This window comes from Moschus berezovskii, chromosome 6 (assembly GCF_049115385.1).
Source record: "Moschus berezovskii isolate FMDL1 chromosome 6, NW_MosBer_1.0, whole genome shotgun sequence".
NCBI lineage: Eukaryota > Metazoa > Chordata > Mammalia > Artiodactyla > Moschidae > Moschus > Moschus berezovskii.
In genome coordinates this window covers 38,100,200-38,119,438 of record NC_142465.1, presented here as the reverse complement: position 1 = coordinate 38,119,438, position 19,239 = coordinate 38,100,200, and the positions used below count along the sequence as shown (strand labels likewise).

The window sequence follows — 19,239 nt, the reverse complement described above, 5'->3', positions numbered from 1 at the left end:
TCCAGACCAATGGAATCAGCCTACATAGGCACATGCTCCAGAAAACTGATTTCCATTCAGGATCCTAGATCTTGGACCTGGAGTGTCCAGATAGTGGCACATTAAAAAAGCCCCCCAGGTGTGATTATGGTGCACTATGTTTACTTACAGCAAGTCCAGGACTTACTCTAGATTTTTAAATTTTTCCCATTCCTCCAAATACTTGGTATGCAAAATTTTTGATGACCATTTTTTCTTCATTATAATCACTAACACTATATGAACCCCTACTAAGTGCCACCTTTACTGTGCTTACAAAACACACCAGACACAACTCACCACTGCTTTAAAGAAAACACTGCTACTCAGGATTAAGCATGTATTTATTTTAGTTCAGTTAAAACAAACATACAATGTTTCATTGAAACGGTGTAGCACTCTTTGCCAACAAGTCTTACTGGAAATGTTGGCCTCTATACCAGTACAGTGGGGACATTTACATTATATACAGAAAACATACCACATCCAGGTTCTCAAAGGTCTTCCACCACATTAGAGCATATTTGATTTCATTACACTAGACCATGTTTTAATGTGATGTTTTAATAGCTACATTTTGAAAATTTAGACCTTATTTAAAATTTAAGATATCTGAACTTGCACCAAGTTTTCATGAAAAAAATGTGTTGTTCATGTAGTCTGTTTATTGCAAATACAATTTTAACAGTATTTTAAACTTTTAGTGTTTACACAATTTGTCAATTTGTTTATTGAAATCTGTACAGGTACTTTTGGGACAATTCTTATAGATACATAATGTGAACTCATCAAAATGCAGTTAAGAAACTTATAAGGATATATACATTTCAACCCAAGACCCAAACCTGACATTATATACAACCTATTTACAAATACATATGGACAGACACTGTATGTACATAAGATTATCATAAATATTGAAAAATAGGTTAGCTTTAATGGATTAATGCTGTTCTATAAATAACATTAGTTATAACTGAAACATCCACGGAAGACAGTAATGCAAAATGAGGTGACAAGACAGTGGTTTTAATACTGAAGACTGCTCATTACTGGGAATTCACTGGGAACCTCCAGGTAGACAAAGATAGCTCCAAGAAAATCATGCAATGAAATTTACCCTTGGCAGTTGATTTGGAACCTCAAACAGCCAGGGGACTGGAGGAACCTTCCATATCGAATTTTTTTCTTTCATTTCTTCCTGGTTGCCTCGGTATTTTCTCCCAAATAAAAGGATGTAAACTGTAGAGGTATTCCCAGGCAAGTCTTAAGATACAAAACCAGCGATTCTGTTCAGGAATTGAAGCAGAAGTGCCAATTCTTGGTCTGAGCTAGAGGTGAGGTTCTGGATTCGAATGGAGTGCCAAAAGCCGAATTGAATGAAAGCAGTGCTGTAGAACCCGTCTTCTCACTGCCTTTCGAGATGGTCCCCACTTTCATTTTTGTAGAAACAAACAAAAATGGACCATTGGTTTCACCCAATGGAGCACTACAAGACGTCTTCCAGTTCAGTTCCACAAGGGTCTCTGACTACAGACACATCTTGTCTGCAACTGAGTCACATATAATACAAGAATGTGTAACAAAAATCATGTCTGCCACGTTTCTGGCCCTTGCCTAACACTAAAAATGTTAAGTTCAAGACAGCAACCTTACAGAAAGGTAACCAATTGATGATTCCATTATTTGCTTCCCTCAACCACTAATGGAATTATGTGTATTAGATTTTAGACATTATGCCTAATGAGCAAAGTACCACATTATTTAATAACATATTCACCATACACCATGACGTACAATAAATGTGCTCTTAAAGCCAAGTAATTTTTTCACTTCTAATTGGGATTGAAATGGAAGGGTAATCATGCAGTCGGACCAATAGTTACACTCAGGTTGCACTGTTTTCCCTAGCTAACCATTTGTTGGATGTAAACAAGTAATTCTACATTGTACAAGAATGAGATGACAATCCAGTGCACGAGTTTTTTTTAAAAAGCTTACTGCATGAGAAACCCAGTGGCCTATATGAAGAGAACTTATACCAAATATAGGTGTAACCTATGAATTAATTAGACCTCTACTGTAGACAAAACATGAACACAACTAAACCATACATTGTCAAGTAGTTCACACTTCCATAGCAGATGAGCCATATGAAAAGTTGTACTCTCTGGATAGAACAGTTTTGGCCTACAGCCATCAAATGCCCATTTTCCACTAATGGAAGCAATGCCAAAAAAGGGCTGGCCCAAAAAAATCCAGAGCTGTCAACCCAACTCTGGAGGCAGATGCAACTGAATAAACCCTGTTTTACCCAATTGCACTATTTGGTACCTCAAAATTAGTTATTTTATTTCCCACAGAAATACCTGCATTATCTTCCATTCTAATAGACTGAAGCCATAAATATTTCAGAGTGTAAATGAACAAAAATACTTGGGGACAGAGGAGAAAAGTGATGAACAGAGTTCACCTGATTTGGTGTAGCCACAATCAACCAATTGTCCTTTAAAGGTAAAGTCTGAATGGAAAATGCTCCTAATTACAGTGTAATTTTTCATTATATCATTTTCTCTAAAAATTATTTTGGATAAAAAAAAGTATTTGGCTTAGTATGCCTACAAAAAGGCAAATCATTTCATAATACTAGTAGTAATTGTTCTTAAACAACAATGACTTTTTTCATGGAATTCACTGACAACTGCTTTTGGATAAAGTTCAAAAAAAGCAATTTTTAAAAAATAAAATAGTGCTTCTGAGGTCTTTGAATATTTTTGGTACAAAAAAATAATAGTGTTTTTCTCAATGGTTATTTCAATACTTTGCTGTAAATTAAAAAGAATTGTTTCTCACATCGAATGGTTCCATTAGGCACATTCAAGTAAAATCATAAAATATCCAAGTTAAACAATGACACAGCCAAACATGTGGCCTGATTAGAGTTCGTCCATTCTCTGGAATGGAATAAAATTGTCACTTCCGTTAACCCGAGACTCGTGGTTTGGTGTTAACATCCATTTCAACCATACAGAACAGTTTCTTTAAGAACAAAACAAAACAAAACAAGAGTTCACTTATTCTGCACTCAGAAGAACCAGCGAGGAATCTGCACTTCAAAAGGAAGTGAAACTGAAAACATCAGGTGAAATTTCATAGTAGTTGAGAGCTGTAGACTCAACACTGGCATCAAATGGACTATTGTGGAGTTTTAGAGGTGGTGGTTAATGGCCACCTCCCGGGGCATTGTGGACCCAATCCAACACAATCAAGGCCATGCTTCCAGTCATCACCACTATGCCACTTAGCAGGAAGAACATAGCCTGTAATGAGAACAGAGAAAATGGATCAGCAAGCAACAAAACATATATGCTAAATATTCTTCTCCTTTTAAAAACTAGGCTTATAATTTCTAAAAGGCTTCCCAGGTGGCGCTAGTGGTAAAGAACCTGCCTGCCAATGCAGGAGACACAAGAGATGTGGGTCAGATTCCTGGGTTGAGAAGATCCCCTAGAGTAGGAAACAGCAACCCACTCCAGTACTCTTGCTTGGAGAAATCTATGGACACAGGATTTGCACTGGTGAGCAATAGTCAGTGGGTCCCAAAGAGTTGGACAGGACTGAGTGAATTAGCACATACAATAAATTCCTCAAAGTATGTCCGTATTATTTCACAGGGCTACAGTTTAGCTCGCTAAACTGTCTTCAATGATCAAAGTTAACTAAGTAAGTAAAGTCACTTAGTTGTCTCCGACTCTTTGTGACCCCATGGACTGGAGCCTTCCAGGCTCCTCCGTCCGTCCGTGGGATTTACCAGGCAAGAATACTGAAGCGGGTTGCCATTTCCTTCTCCAGGGGATCTTCCTGACTCAGGGATCGAACCCAGTTCTCCTGCATTGCAGGAAGACTCTATGATCTGAGCACAAGGGAAGCCACTGAATGATCAAGGGGTTATCCATGTAATACTAAGTTATTGTGTCTTTAAAATCTTCTCAAACTTTCCCTTCTCATTCCTTTGTATCAAAAGAAAAAGTAAATAATCTTCTTTACTAAATAAACTATTGCACACAACAGAACTGGATTGATAGTTTTGCATTTTTGAAAGGGAAAAATCTTTAACTTTTAAATCAAATCTAAGTTATCTTAAAAATGCATCCTGAGCTGAAGCTGGAGGTTTTTCTAAGAGACATGAGTAGGTCTACTCCAATTCTACTCTTCAATTACTGCACCAGGTATTCTGAGTAAAACAAGATAACTGTTGTTGGTTCATAAGCATTTCTAGTACTTCAGTCAGACAACAGTTGTGGAGAAAAATGACTGAAATGCAGTCTTTCTTCTAAGTATCCCCACCAGGATCATTGTGGTTAACATATCATAATCTTTGTAAAATCAGTTGTTATACTTTATAGTGTAATAACCCCCTGACCCCACTTGAGCTTTGCTTTGAAAATGGTTAGTCTCATTTGACTAAATACTCCATTTTTTTCCTCTTTTATACACGCCAGGCCCATTTAAGTGCCTGTCACAGAGCAGGTGGTCAAGGTTATACTTTTAACCTCTATTCCTATTTCTAAAGTATCTAGTAACTTTCTTGGAATAAACTTAAGAATACATATTAGAAGGCAAACCATCTCTGCCCTCCTCTCCCCCCACCATTCTTCCACCTGTGAAGTACACAGTTATAAGTATATTTATTAGAAACTTAAAATGAAACCACAGTAAGTGACAATTAGGAGACTAAAATTACAATCAGTTGAGGAACTTCTGGCATTAGATTATCATTATTCTTCTGGTCATAAACTCTCACTCACCCCAATCTTTTGTACAGACTTCATAGGTTCTTTCTTCACTAACTTGATATAGAACGCAGATGGAAGAATAAAAATCAACATAGCAGCTGCAGATGCACCTGTAAAAACAGCATTGACTATTTCTTAAGAATTCAATGAATCACTTGCTATTCCTTTAACTTTAAAATTCCTGGTATTTCAATCAACTTTGATACTTCCTAAAACTTACCAATGAAACCAAAGATATCCCTAATATTTGGTACAAAGATGACAAGCAAATTGGTAAACACCAAGATAGACACTGTAATGACGCTATGACGCCACCAACTGAACTCTTTCGATGCACACAGCAAATGAGTTATGGAACTCCGGATCTGCAAAAAATAAGTGAATAAATAAAAAAGGCAGCTTTAATCAGTGAAAAAGAGCTACAAACAACAGGAAATATACCTAAACAAGTAGCTCTTTAAATACTAAAAGTCTACCCCTCCTCTACTGCTCTTCCTGAACATCTAAGCGTTAGAAAGATCATTATATCCTGAATTGTGGGGAAAAGATCCCAAGGTGTATTTCAAAGATGGACAAAACATTAAAAAAACAAAACCTTTCAAAAACCAAAAACCCTTGATACTGCTGTAGTGGTGTTTTTCTTCTCACAGAACATGAAAATCTCACAAATGTTCATGTCTAACCACTCATTTCTACTGAAAAGACAGCAGGTGATCACTTACTGGGAAAATGACGACAGGTACTGTTAGGGTGACAGCCACCAACACAGCCAAACGGACAATGAGAAGCAGAATATCAGTTTCCATGACAGAAGAGTAGGTATGAAGCAATTCTGACTCAACGTGTTCTACAGAGAAAGACAGAAAAAGAAAAAATGCTTCCTGTGTGCTGTTCTCTCTGGAGATTAGTTAGAAAATCTAACTTACAGCTATTATCTGCACCAAAGTTATTAGCTACTCACAAAACAACTATAAACTAAGAGGCTAATAAGATTAATTTGGAATTAGGGTTAATGCAATTAAAATAACATTGAAGGAAAATTTTTCTAAATACCTAGGAGAGATTTAGCCACATGACCCCCATTAAAAACAACAGGAGCTAAATAGCTAAATCCCATGGTTTGGCTTACAGTCTGCGTGTGTGTTGTATAATCTGAAGGGAACGGGAGAGGAGAGTCAGGATGAACCTAGATGCAAGCACATCACATATAAAAATGCCATCATATGGCTAACGGTGGATTTTGGAGCCTGTAACTCTAGAAATTACTGTTTCAATATACACTACAGGAAATTCTAAACTCTAGGTTCAATTGCTCATCACAAATATGAAATATACTGAAACAGACTGAGCATTTCAAGTGACAGAACTATACATACAAAGTATGAACTTCATTTCACTAAGTGTCCTTTTTGTAAACTAGACATTATTTACCGTAAAATGTCAGGTATCCAAAGAGGGCAGCAAGCAGGTACATGAGAAACATAGCAAAAAAGGAAATCTTGGACACATTCATCATTCTTCTACGGCTGCGGCTGCGCAAATTCGAAGGAAAATACACATACATATTATAGTGGCAGTTATAGCAATAGTCTTTTTCCAGCTTTTCCAATTAATGTATATAAAAACGCTAAAGCACTCACCCTTTAAGCTCTTCATAAATAGGAAGAATAGCAGGATGACAGACAAATGAAAAGGTCAGAATTGGCACAGCATAGACAGTCTGCAAAAAAATGTAAAAACCTTAACATCCTGATGCAACAAACTCATGTAATATCACAGTTCTGCAACTTACATTTCATACTCATTAATCTTAGAAATCAAAGCTTAAAATGTTTTCTTGCCTAATTATCTCTTCTAATTTGTTCACTAGGTGTGACCAATAATCTCACTTCTGAATGTGGCAGTTACTAAGACGAGATGATCTTTTCATCTTTCAATCTACTTTAAAGATACAAACTAACACTTTCTTCTCAGTCCTCAATAATGAGCTAATAACCATGTTTCCTAAAGAGGAAGCTATTACCTCATCTCCCTTTACCTTGGGAGTGTTAAAAAACTTCCAGTGGGTTATTTTCCCTATTTTCTTCCCTAAAATCTTTCTTTGAAAACAAAATGATTATAGTTACCTGTGAGTTGAAGATAAAATAACGTGGCTGGCAAGAATCACTTTCAGTCCTATTAAAACCCACATCATGTACAAAAGTTGCTGGCTGTGTTAAGCTGCCGTTTACTGTTTCATTAACTAGAAAAGCAATTTCCGCAGGACAAGGAATCTGAAATTTCTTGCAAATCACCTGAAAATATATTATTTTGCATTTGTTAGAATGATTAATGTGATCAGGCTTAGAAAAAGAATCTCTAGCTTGAAAGAAAAATTATACCTACCACAATCAGAAAGAACATCATACACAGCAAGGAAAGGCCACTGGTGTATCCCAAATATCCTATAAGGAGGAAAAAACATTGGATTCATTTACTAAAACAGGTTTAGAGCAAATATGACTCAATTCTGTTTGCAAGACTTCAGTGTGGACACATGAAATTTCTAATTCTTATACAGCAAGATGTAGAATTACTTAAAAATACTTGTTAATAACTAAATTGGTAACAGCTATCCCTTTTTTGCATCTTTTATAAAGCACAAGACATTCTAAATGGCAACCAAGTGCTTGGGCCTTTTGGTAGAATTGCTTGAAGACTGGCAAGTTACGAATGCTGCGATTCTCAAACGTATGTTTTTGGGGTTCTGTAACTCAGCTCTCATTAATTTCTATTAAGAGAAAGCCAACTAGTTGCTGAGGCTCATTTCAATTCTCTAGAGATGGGTTTGCTCACCTAAATTCCTCAGCAGTGACAAGGGAAGAATGAGCACCAGAGACACCAGCAGAACCAAATAGTCACCGTTCAGATACCACAATCTGAATGAAAGAACAGACAGACAAGGTCACAACCAGTCACAACTATCCTCAGAATAACACAGATTGCTTCTCACAGGACTCGTTTTATACTTAAAAAAAAAAAAGAGAAAGAGGTTGGAAAGAGTTATTACTTATTCAAAAAGCCCACACAGGCAGGAACAGATTCCTAACTTAGTGTGCACAGTGAATATTCACTCAGGTTAGAAACGGGGTCTGAAACAGTATAACTTTTGTCCCACTGTTTGCTCTGGGAAGGCTGCCAGCTGCTTCATAACATAAAATGCTTCTTAAAGGCTTGATACTAACGGAGGGAACAAAGCGGCATTGTTAAGCCAGTTAATCTTATCTTTAGGCATTTTTAGAAAATTGTACACCAACTCTGTCATTGCTTTAGCTCACTTTTTTTAATGCTGGAAACAAGGAAACTTTAAAACAAGTTTCTATCAGACATTTGTTAGCAAATGTACTTACTAAACATTTCAACAAGGAAAATTTTTCAGTTTGATAAAATACAGAGGCAAAAAACAAATAACAAAATCCAGTCCCCTCCAAACAAGAGCTTATTTCAGGTTGTCAAGAGTACGTTGTGACACCTTGACCCACCTTGACTCCAACAGTAAAAAGATCCCTTCTGAACTCAGAGAAAATGTTATGCACCTCTCTAAAAGTTTTAGCAATGCTTTTTCCCTTTTAGGTAATCAACTAAACCTTGCTTTAAATCACTTATTTTCAAATTCTAATTGCCCTGTCAATTCTAACTCTGCTCACTTTAGCAACAAAGACCCCCACATAAAACTAGTATTTAAAGACCAGCTTATTAGGTTTCAAATGCTGCAGAGATAACCACACTTTTCTGTTTTGAGATAATGAGCTGCATGTAAGCAGGGAAGTACATTATCCCTCCTCATGTTTACTTTAGATAAAAACCTGTTAAGTCTGCTCGGATGAGTAACTCTGCTGGAAGGACAAGGTTTCTACAACATGGCCATGCATTTTCTGGTATTCTGCATTTTCAACAGATTTTCCAATTCACAAAAATCAGACAGGGATTGATTTCTAATGTAATTCAAAATGTAAGTCCTAACTTAGGTTGGGGAATAAGTTATTCAACTAGATATAGTTGAATATATTCTGGGGACAGTAAAGAGAAAAGATAAGAAGTTTCAGAAAACCTGTTTTCATACATACATTCGAAATCTTATTCAGTTAACTATCTAGCTACTATCTTGGCCTTTCCTTTCCGAAGTTCAAATCAGTTTCTGGGGGACTTTCTTAGTTTCAACAGGAATATTAACAAAAAATAATTTACTGATAATCATTTTGTATCCAACTTTGATAAAATGTATCTAACCATTTTAGACTGCAATTGTTTCTTATGAGTAACCTTACTTAGCACCTACCCATTTGTATCTTCAATGTTCATTAATGCCTGGATCACCAAAGGTAACTCATATTTCACTATGAAGAGGTAGCTTGACATAGCTGGAGGAAAACAAAATTATACCATTACAAGTGCAAAATGTTGCATGTGACACCAAAAGTAGTGTGTCACCACTCTCTGCTACATAAAGAGCAGAAAACTACACCCAAATAGTCTTTTAAAAACTCTTACCTCCAATGTTCTGCATTGTAATGGATCCAGATGCTATGAGCTTCCCAACCATTCCAAATGCTTTATGTCCCAGCTGTTCATATAATAAAGACCCTATAATTTAAAGAATACAGACGCATGAAGGGAGAGAAAGAAAAATCATGATAGGCATAATTGTTTTAGAAATATAGAGTGCTACCATACCTCCTTCATTGGCAGTCTTCAAAAGGAGATGAACAGAATACAGGGAAAATATTGACACAAATGTCAACAGAATTCTGATGAGAGAAGAAAGAGGTATAGGGTTATACATAAGCACGTCTATACTTAAAAGACAATCCTTTTTGACTTTATTTAAACATTAAATACAAAACTTGTCCTACTATTTTCTGTGCTAGACAGAATGACCCCAATGATGTGTGTTCACTCTTCTGGCTAGAGTGTCAACAAGCTCTCTTACCTGGCACTAAACATGACTGCATCATGTCTCAGGTAGGTAATAGCTCTACAGTACTTGTTATGAACAGGGTTCACCCAATGAACCAAAGGTGCTGGGAGACACTGGGAAGACTAACTTTCCAGTGGTAGAGTTATAAGACTTATATTTTGATTCTGCTACCGTGGTAATTAGCTATGTACTTCTACTCCTCTGTGTTGTAATGGTCCCTATACCTATAAAACAGTTTTAACACTTGCCAGTTACTTGGGAAATCCAACTGACAAGTTCAGGAAAGGTCTGGAGTCCCCTTGAACCACATAGGTAAGCACAGGAGTGGGACTATATAAAGGAAGGAGGGATGATACATGCTAAGTGTCAGGGACAGCTTTACAAAAAGCTGTCATCAGTTATTCGTAAAATTGATGGGTGTCATCAGCACACATCAGAGAAGTAACTACTGTGACAGTAGACTATACTGCGCCTCATGGTATGGAAGACAAGCCCAGCATTGTCACAAAGTTAGACAATGTCTGTGTGAGAACAAGCAATCTATCAGTGAGTCTGGGCTGTCTCCTCCCTTAGTTCTTTAGATTGGATGGAACCGGAGAAAAAAAAAGAATAGAAAAGAACTAAAGGTTCTCCACTCAGTCACTAAGTTTTCCTTTAGGGCACACATTCTCTCATTCCAGCTTTCCTTTCCTCCCCACCAGGCAAGCCGAGAAAAACAATTTTTTTTTTAAATTAAAACGATACAACAACAAAAAATCAAAATCAGGGAAACTCGTAGAAGACTCTGCAAACAAGATGACAAAGTCACATTTTCCAAATTCTGAAATGGCAAACTGAATAAAGTACCACATAACGTCTGGCAAAGAAATAGATGTCTGTTAGTTAAACATAGATGGTGGCGTTAAGCTGCCATTCTAATGCCAAAAGTTTCATGGTGTCTAATCTGCAGTGGCAATGACACCATCAGCCTCATCGCTAACTGAACGAAGCATGGCTTAATCAAAAACAACGTCGAATGTGCTAACAAACTCAGTCCCTCTTTTACACAGAGAAGACAATGAGGAATGAACAGACTCCATAACCTTTGAGGTCACTTTCAATCTCCAGACTGGGTCTACTTCATAGGGTAAGCTACAGTTATTTAACCAGACGAGGGCAGCCATGAGGCTTTTGGACCATTTACCTTTATACCTCTACATATACCATGTAAAACAGTGATGGATTTAAAACTCACTTTAGCATGTGTGATATTATTTAGCCATTTATTGAATAATCAAACATTCAAACACTATTAAAGTATAAATAATTTCAAAAGTGCAAGGGTAACGTATCAGAATTCTGAGTTCTCTTATGAAACAAAAGTAGCATTTTACCTCATGTAAATTCTGCACCACAACCACACTGGAAGCATTTAAAAATTGCCTCTGGCTTTTATACGAAGAGTTAGGAAGTGTTTCAAATATTTAACAATGATGCCATTCAAATACCACACTAAAAGCTTTGAAAACTCTAAGGTTCTATGTAAATTCCTGGCTCCTGGTCTTAGATCTCAAAAAGCCTCATGGCTCATGAAGCAAGGCGAGTGAATCCTAGCTTCCAGTGCTCAAAGCCACACTTAACACATGTGGAATTTCACCACAAAGCAGAGTTTTGCAAAGGTTTGCTTTTTTTTTTCATGAACATTCTTTTCTGCTAGAAAAAAATAACTTGAGTAGAAGGCACCAGTCAGCTAACTAAAATAAGTGTGTAGCAAAGAGAGAATTCCATGCTCTGTGTATATGTGGTTTCTTCGTCTGCACAGTAAATCACCCTAAAAAGAAAGTGCCTTAGCCAGGAGTCCACCGTAGCCCAATCTTAGTAGCTATGATACAAACATTGCTGAAACATATACTCAAAATCACAGGTATTTTTCTTTTATGTCTTTTTCCTGGAAATAAGGTCCATAGTTTTATATTCTCCAAGAATCAATGACCCTAAAATGGTTAAAAACCACTGTTTGAAAGTCTTCTCCTGCTCCGAAATCCTATTCTAGGTAGTCATATGGGAAAGCACAGGAGTAACTAAATGCTAACTAGACAACTAAGGAAAAAAACAAAGCAATTCAAAGCAGATATTTTTAAAAGTATTCATATTTTGTTGTGGTAATCACAGACATGGATAAAAAAAAAAAAAACGCAAAAATTGAGAGCCCCCCCCAAAAATCACATATGGGTTGTTTTTCAGTGTCCAGAAAATTATGACTCACTTTTCTTAAACATGTTCTAGGTTTGACAAATACCACCACACCCTATATATTAAAAAAAAAAAAGTTGTTTTCCTTATATACATAAGAGGCCACAGGTCCTTGGGGAGACTGTCAATTTACAAAACCGAGTTGAAGGTACCATGCTTTTTAAATATTTCTTGCTTCAGAGTTTGCCAGAGTAAAAATTCTACCCTGGATCCATCCACAGTTCTTTATGAATATCCAATCCCTATTCAACTTTATTCCCTTCGACTCAAAAGACTTCTTGGATTATTAGCTTTAAGAGCTGTCCTAATTTTTCCTACCTAATTGACTTTTTTGATATCATGCAGTTATGTGGCAGAATAAAGAGATTTCTGGATTTCTCACATTTTAATTTTAAGCAAATGATTAAGTCAATTACTGCAACTGTAAATTCAGTCTCTGGAGCCAAAACATATGCTGTATCATCATATTAACTGCCCTGCGTGGCAGACTCACTACTTACACATACTTACATAAAAAGAGCAATTCCAGTATTAGCCATGGCATAAGAAAGCCCAAGGATTCCACTGCCCACAATCGCATTGCTCAGATTAAATACTGACATTCCAAAGGAAGTAGTACCTGGATGCTACATAGAGGGAAAAGGATAACCAAACATATAACAATAATTAAATGGAGAAAACCAGCTTTGGGCAAGTTAGACTTGAAATCTAAAAATAAAACTATTCTTTTACTCCATAAAGCCACAGAAACACAAATGATTATTTTTAACTTACAAAGTCAGTTTCATACTTCTTCTTTCCCAAATTCGATTCAAGTAAAAAGTTCTGGTTTTCAGGATCTACATCTGCATAATGGCTACAAAAAAGAAAAACAAACAAAAAAAACTCCTCAATTGGTTGAAATACACAAAGGAATGCTTAAACACAAAACGCCCCCGCCTGTAGCTGTCACACATTTTAATTTAAATGCATATTAAATAGTAGTCGACTTTCGCACGACCTGAAGGCGTGTTCCCATACAACAAGCAGATAATCTTCCAGAGATTACACGCTCTCTCCAAATGCTACAATAATTTAAAGCAACAGAATTCTAGGTAGACAACTTCCGATGCACACATCTCCCACCTTTTCAGAGCAGCTTGTTTGGTGGGGTAGGAGTAGTTGAAGTCGCTGTTGGAACTATAGCTGCTGCTGTCCTCATCTGGGGAAATATTGAACCTTCCCATTTCAGCTTTCTTCATGTTGGGCAGCGGGAGGAATCAGGCGCTGAGAGTAGTGCTGGGTTCCTTTTGTCCTTGGAGACGCACGAGCCCGCGCGGCTGCCTGTGAAGGTAGAGGCGGCGCGTCAGGACTGCAGAGCCCGCCCTGGTCACGTGACACCGCCGGGAGGCGCAGCGCGGCTGATTCATCCCCCGCCAGGCGAGTGGAAAAGTACCAGCCGAGCGCAAGGGGCGGGGGCGCGCGCCGAGCGGCGGAAAAGTACACACCGCGGAGCCGCCGAGAACAAAGATGGTCCCACCGCAACGCTGCGCCCACTGAGGCCCGCGTACCCCCGGGACCCTGAGGCCCCTCTCCCGTGAAATTTAACGTTTTGCCCTATTAGCCCAAGTTTTACGAAAGGGGCCGGGGGGGCAGCTCTGTTTCGCTTTTCTCGCAGCCTCTTTGGTCGTGCACAGGCACGCAGGGCACACATCCCACCCAGATATTTGGCTAGGAGTGCACTGCATGTAGCCCAGGCACACAGCTCCCCGTTTCCAGCATTTACAATAGCAATAGTAGTCCTTTCACGCCTGGAGCCCCCAGATGGGGAAATTCCTCTGCGGCAAACAGACTCGAAGGGGGCGTTAGGGCGGACACGAGTTTTCTCCTGAGAAGAGGGAGCGCAGAGCGCCTAGGGTTTGTTTACACGCGCACGCCCGTGCCCTCGAGCACACCCGTCCATTGGCATTTGGCTCGCAAGCTCTTCGCCCGGCCGGCCCCTCCTATGCCCGGAAAGGAAACTGATGCAATATCGATCGCCGATTGTCAAACGTTCCCGGTTTGTCTTCCCCAATCGTGGCCTCTGCTACATTAAAAGCTCGAACCCACCTCCGCCCTCCCCCAAATTCCAAGACCCCTGGATTTAATTATTTTTATTAACTCAAATCAGTCACCAGACTTGTCGCAGTGGAACCGCGGGCCTGGCTGGCTTCCCCTCCCCCTAACGGGAAGATGCGGCTCCGATCTGGACGGGCACACGGCCCCCGCGCCGCGCCCCTCCCCCGCCCGTAAGAGGACAGTGACCCCCGCTGCAGGCCGGCATAGAAGGCTGGCCCGCAAACCGAAAACGCCCTCCCCGGGAAGAAACGACACCCGCAGCTGCCTTCCCGCCGCGGCCCCTCCCGGAGGCCCCTCCCCCACTCCCGCCCGGCCCCCGCGCCTTTTGCACAGACGCCCCCGCGCGTCTTACCTCGGTGGTCTGGGCTCCTGTATCCCGGAAACAACACGCAAAAGACTTCGGTGAGTTTTTCTCAGTCAACAAAAATCATAAAGAAAAACAGAACAAAACGAAAAACCCAACAAGAAGCAGGAAAAGAATTTTAATTAAACAAGGAAATGGCAAGTTGCCGCCCCAATCGTCCGGCGTCCGCCGTCTGAAAGGAAAGGCGCGAGTGTGCGGAGCGCGTGGTCGGGCTGCTGGCGGCGGTGCGAGAAAAGCGCTCCGGGACGGCAGCGACGCGCGGCTCTGGAGCAGCGGGGCGAGCGGCGGGTTTTAGCGCGAGGACGCGTCAATGGGCGGGGCCCCAGGCTCCGGGAGCCTGCTTCTTTTTGTATATCAACACCACCTGGGCTCCGCCCCCGGCCCGCCTGGGCCCGCGAGGCCCCGCCCCCTCCACCTCCTTGCCCCCCCGCGCCCCTCCCGGGTGGCGGAATCGGGCAGCCCAGCCCCGCCTGCTTCCTCCCCCGCTCCTTCCAGGCTAACTCCACTCTGCTGACTCTGGTCAGCCTGAAAGACCCCCTCCCCTCGCCCGCGCTTTCCCCTGTCCGTCCCTTTCAGCCCAGACTGGTGCCCAAGAGATGCGGTTGTCTTTCAGGAACCTTCTCCAAATATGCTCGTGTCCGCGTTACCAGCAGGCTTTCCTTTCTCCTCTAGGCTCTTTGGGGACACATCCTGCCCAACCAATGCGTTTCTGCACGTTATTTTTATGATTTACAGGGGGATTTTCACTCACACTCCTGGGCCAACGGAGCAACATAGTCTCCATGGTAGGTTTCTGTTCTCGTTCTTTCTTCTCGTTCCTAGACCTGCTTTCACTCTTCAGAACTAGCCTGATTAGGTCGGTTGGCAGCTCCATATCGGGATATCCTTTTTGTACCGACACGGAAAACCCTATGAAGTGTAAAGCGACATCCTGCCCAGCAAGCCAGACTCTTTGCAAGGGTCCCCAATGGGCGACTCGGCTCCTCCGAGGGGGTGTCGGATCCCGTTTTTCCTTCCTGGACACGTTTCGCTCATTCCACCACCCCAAATGAAGAGCTCTCCTCGCCCTCCTCGCCTTTCTCTCCTTTTTACAGAGGCACTGCCTCCGGTGGAATGTCGGTGCTCCCCTTCCAGTGTGGATGTGTTCTTGCTGAGCCAGGCAACTAGGGGGCCCCTTCGCTGTGGAATACTCGGTGCTGCCGGAAAGGCTGGAAACAAAGGCCTCTTAGGAGAGAGAATTGTTGGTTGAATGAATGAATAAACAAACGACCTGACCTACTGCTCTCTTCCTTTTGGAGACGTGGGAGAGACTGAGCAGGGTTGGGTGTGATCACAATTTTTGCTTTCAATGTTTTCCTGAGGAAATCTGTACAACTGTCTGTTTCCATGACACGTGAGGCTGCGGGTGCCCTTGGCCTGCACTAGTGTGTATGACTGACATGGGAGGACCCGATTCCACTTTACACTCCTTTCTTCCCAACCCATTCAACTGGTCAGACCAGTCTCACCTAAACAATACTCTTTCTTGCTTTAGTACCCAACTTCCCATCGCCATCACTCAGGGCTTAGTCACTGAGCCTCAGGAAGGCTTCCTTCCTCACCCCTCTTATTGCAAGGACTGTTTTCTAAACCGTGTGGTGAAAACGTTTTAGAACCTATGCTGTCTTATACCCAAAATTGTTCACGTTTGTAGTCTTGTTCTACCAGGGAGACTGTGAGCACGCCAGGGCAAGTTTGGCATTTGATACACAATTGTGACTTTCACACAAATTCCCCAATAACACTGATCAACTCTTCTAGACTGGACAGCAATCTTAGTAGTGGGTTAGGGAGGACTCCTTGAAAGTTCCTTACTGTCAAGTTTCAACTGATGAAAATCAAAAGATCTTAAGTCACTTCATCCAATTTAGTCCCCTGCATAGTCTGAAGTGATTGTTGTTGGCAAGTCCTACTCTCAGACTACTTCTCTTGTCAGTTGCATTTTTTGGTGGTGTGTATTATAGTGCATGGGCTTCCTTGGTGGCTCAAACAGTAAAGAGGTGGCTCAAAAGGTCTCCAATGCAGGAGACCCGGGGTTCAATCCCTGGGTCAGAAGATCCCCTGGAGAGGGAAATGGCCACCCTCTCCAGTATTCTTGCCTGGAGAATGCGATGGACAGAGGAGCCTGGCAGGCTACAGTCCATGGGATTGTAGAGTCGAACATGACTGAGTGACTAATTTCACTTTCATTATAGTACATGCTTAAGGGAACCTGTAAATTTGACTCGTGTGTGTGTGTGTGTGTGTGTGTGTGTTGGGGGGGGGGCTGTAATCTTGTTCTGATTTCTCTATGACAAGAACCTGAACAGTAAATGACAAAAAAGAGGTGGAGGTGTTGAAACATCGATTTTTTCATTGGCAAGTTTAATTCATGTTTTCAAAGGCCAGTCTGAAGCATATCTGACCACTCAAGGGGCTTCCAAGTGAGGCCTCATGTGTTTGAGTTTTTGCCCTTACACTCTGGGCTAGAGTGCATGGGACATAGTGCCCTGACCCAATTTTTGGGAAACTAAACTGCCAAATTCTTGTTGGTCAGAAGTGCTCCGATTTTGCTCTGTTCCTAAGCGAATGTTTAGCAGAACAGTGCCTTTCAAACTGTAGAGTGGGTCCCAGGAATGGATACCGATGAATTCAGTGGATTACTACAAACTTTTTTCCCCTTTAATTCAATAGTACAAAATAGAATTTAAAATATCAGTATGCCATACGTGGAAATGCTAAATACTAATCTATAAAACTTTACTTTTGATTATGTATAAATATGTTTATATGCTGAGTTATGATGTAATATCTGTTTCATACTGTGAACTGGGATCAAAGAATTTTGAAAGTTAGTAAGAGTAAAGACAGGGACATAAACACAAATATAAGTTGTCAACTCTGGATTTTCAGGAATGCACTACATTGTCAAGATAGTTTGGTAGCAGTTTTTAAGGAGGGTGGATAGCTTTCTTCTGTAGAATTATTTGACCTTTATCACCTGATAAAAAATAGAGTGGGTCTGTTTCTAAGGGCTTCAGTGAATTGCTTCTTAATCTGTGGTTGAACAAGATCATATTTAGGATGGTCCTCAAAATTTTATTCATCCAGCATTTCAGTTTGCTTGGAGTGGGCTCAAACATTATATTGGTTCTCTCTACCCTTTATGGGACTTCCCAGGTGGCACACTGCTAAAGAATCAGTCTGCCAAAGCAGAAGACACAAGAGTCGTGGGTTTGATTCCTTGGTCTGGAAGAGCCCCAGGGTAGGAAATGGCAACCCACTTTAGTCTTCCTGCCTGGAGAATTCCATGGACAGAGGAGCCTGGAAGGCTACAGTCCATAGGGTCGCAAAGAGTTAGACACAACTGAGCATGCAGGCACGCATCCCACATGTCCAGCCATTCTCAGGTTGGCTTTCATGGCTCTCTTTGATGTGACACTAGTCTGTGGCCTGCGTGTGTGCTCAGTTGCTTCAGTTGTGTCCAACTCTTTGTGGCTCCGTGGGCTGTAGCCCACAAGGCTCCTCTGTCCATGGGATTCTTCAGGCAAGAAGACTGGAGTGGGTTGCCATGCCCTTCTCCAGGGGATCTTCCTGTCCTGGGGACTGAACCCGCATCTCCTGTGTCTCCTGCATTGTAGGTGGATTCTTAACCGATCAAGCCATCTGGAAAGTCTGGCACTAGCCTTTATTTCCACCCTGATCCCCCACTATTTCTTGTGGTAGGTAGCTTCTGAGATGGAGCTCAACGAACCTCACTTGATATTCATACTCATTTGTAACCCCCTTTCCTTGAATGTGGATTAGACCTAGTGATGTGCTTCTATTCAGCAAAGCGATGATATGTTACCTCTAAGATTAGGTTACAAAGAGTTCTGGCTTCCATCTTATTCTCTCTTGCTCTCTCCCTCATTTGCTTTGAGGGAAACCAGCTGCCATCTTGTGAACTGTCCTACAGAGATGCCCCTAGGGCAAGGAAATAAGTCTCTGGCAACAGCCCAAGGAGGCCTGCCAAGTCACAAGAGTAAGCATGGAAGCTGATCCTGCCCAGTTGAACCCTGAGATGACTGCAGCCCCAGCTAATACATTCATGAGGGAACCCAACTAAGCCCAGCCTGGATTCCTGACCCACGGAAATAAGTGATAATAAACGTTTATCATTTTACACCACTAAGTTTTGCTATAGTTTATTACTGGCCGTAGGTAACTAATACATTTCCCTTCTTACACCCTATGCTTTTGCCACTGTTCTCAGTAGAAACCACTTCTCATTTAAGTGATACCCACTGCTTGGAATATTCTTTATACCTCCTTGTCCCTGCTGTTACTATGTATCTAAACTTTTTCCTTGAGACCCACCTTAAATTAATTTTTCTTTATTTGATACTCCCATTTGAAAGTGGTCTCATTCTATATTGAACATTATACTTTTAAAATATCTTTTTGAGGCACTTCTTTTTGTGTTGTCCATTTACTTGATTTTATGTTAGTTCTTTCCAACGTTGTTTTTAAGACAGCTCCTCAGTTCAGTTCAGTTCAGTTCAGTCGCTCAGTTGTGTCCGACTCTCCGTGACCCCATGAATCACCCCCCAAAATAGTATTAACTCTGAGCACTCTGGTGACTTTGGCGCGTTTTTCTGGTATCAAAGGGTACTCTGCTGCTGCTGCTGCTGCTAAGTCGCTTCAGTCGTGTCCGACTCTGTGCGACCCCACAGACGGCAGCCCACCAGGCTCCCCCGACCCTGGGATTCTCCAGG

At 41.1% G+C, this 19,239-nt stretch overlaps 1 protein-coding gene across 2 annotated transcripts; it reads right to left on the bottom strand.

Annotated features, from left to right (window-relative positions):
* Positions 1 to 344: 344 nt before the first annotated feature.
* Positions 345 to 14,782, bottom strand: SLC38A2 (solute carrier family 38 member 2). Of its 2 annotated transcripts, XM_055395067.2 has the most exons (16): positions 14,453 to 14,782; positions 13,129 to 13,326; positions 12,778 to 12,859; positions 12,514 to 12,629; positions 9,528 to 9,601; positions 9,345 to 9,437; positions 9,133 to 9,214; positions 7,650 to 7,732; positions 7,200 to 7,258; positions 6,941 to 7,108; positions 6,455 to 6,534; positions 6,246 to 6,346; positions 5,537 to 5,661; positions 5,035 to 5,179; positions 4,827 to 4,924; positions 345 to 3,338 (listed from the first exon to the last, which is right to left on the bottom strand). In XM_055395067.2, exons 2-16 carry the CDS (start codon positions 13,242 to 13,244, stop codon positions 3,240 to 3,242), a joined length of 1,521 nt encoding a protein of 506 aa, XP_055251042.2. In that variant the 5' UTR covers positions 13,245 to 13,326; positions 14,453 to 14,782; the 3' UTR covers positions 345 to 3,239. The 2 variants fall into 2 exon arrangements, with proteins under 2 accessions (XP_055251042.2, XP_055251043.2); XM_055395068.2 differs by lacking the exons at positions 12,514 to 12,629; positions 14,453 to 14,782 and having other exon boundaries at positions 13,129 to 13,287.
* Between the last annotated feature and the right edge of the window lie 4,457 nt (positions 14,783 to 19,239).

Bases quoted from the DNA above. Each gene is read 5' to 3' on its own strand.
- SLC38A2 (XM_055395067.2), bottom strand. From the start codon at position 13,244: ATGAAGAAAGCTGAAATGGGAAGGTTCAATATTTCCCCAGATGAGGAC. The intron at 5,662-6,245 runs GTAAATAATGTC...CTTTCTCTGTAG, and splicing joins TGGATACCTGACATTTTACG to AACACGTTGAGTCAGAATTG. The intron at 4,925-5,034 runs GTAAGTTTTAGG...CTGTTTTTACAG, and splicing joins GGATATCTTTGGTTTCATTG to GTGCATCTGCAGCTGCTATG.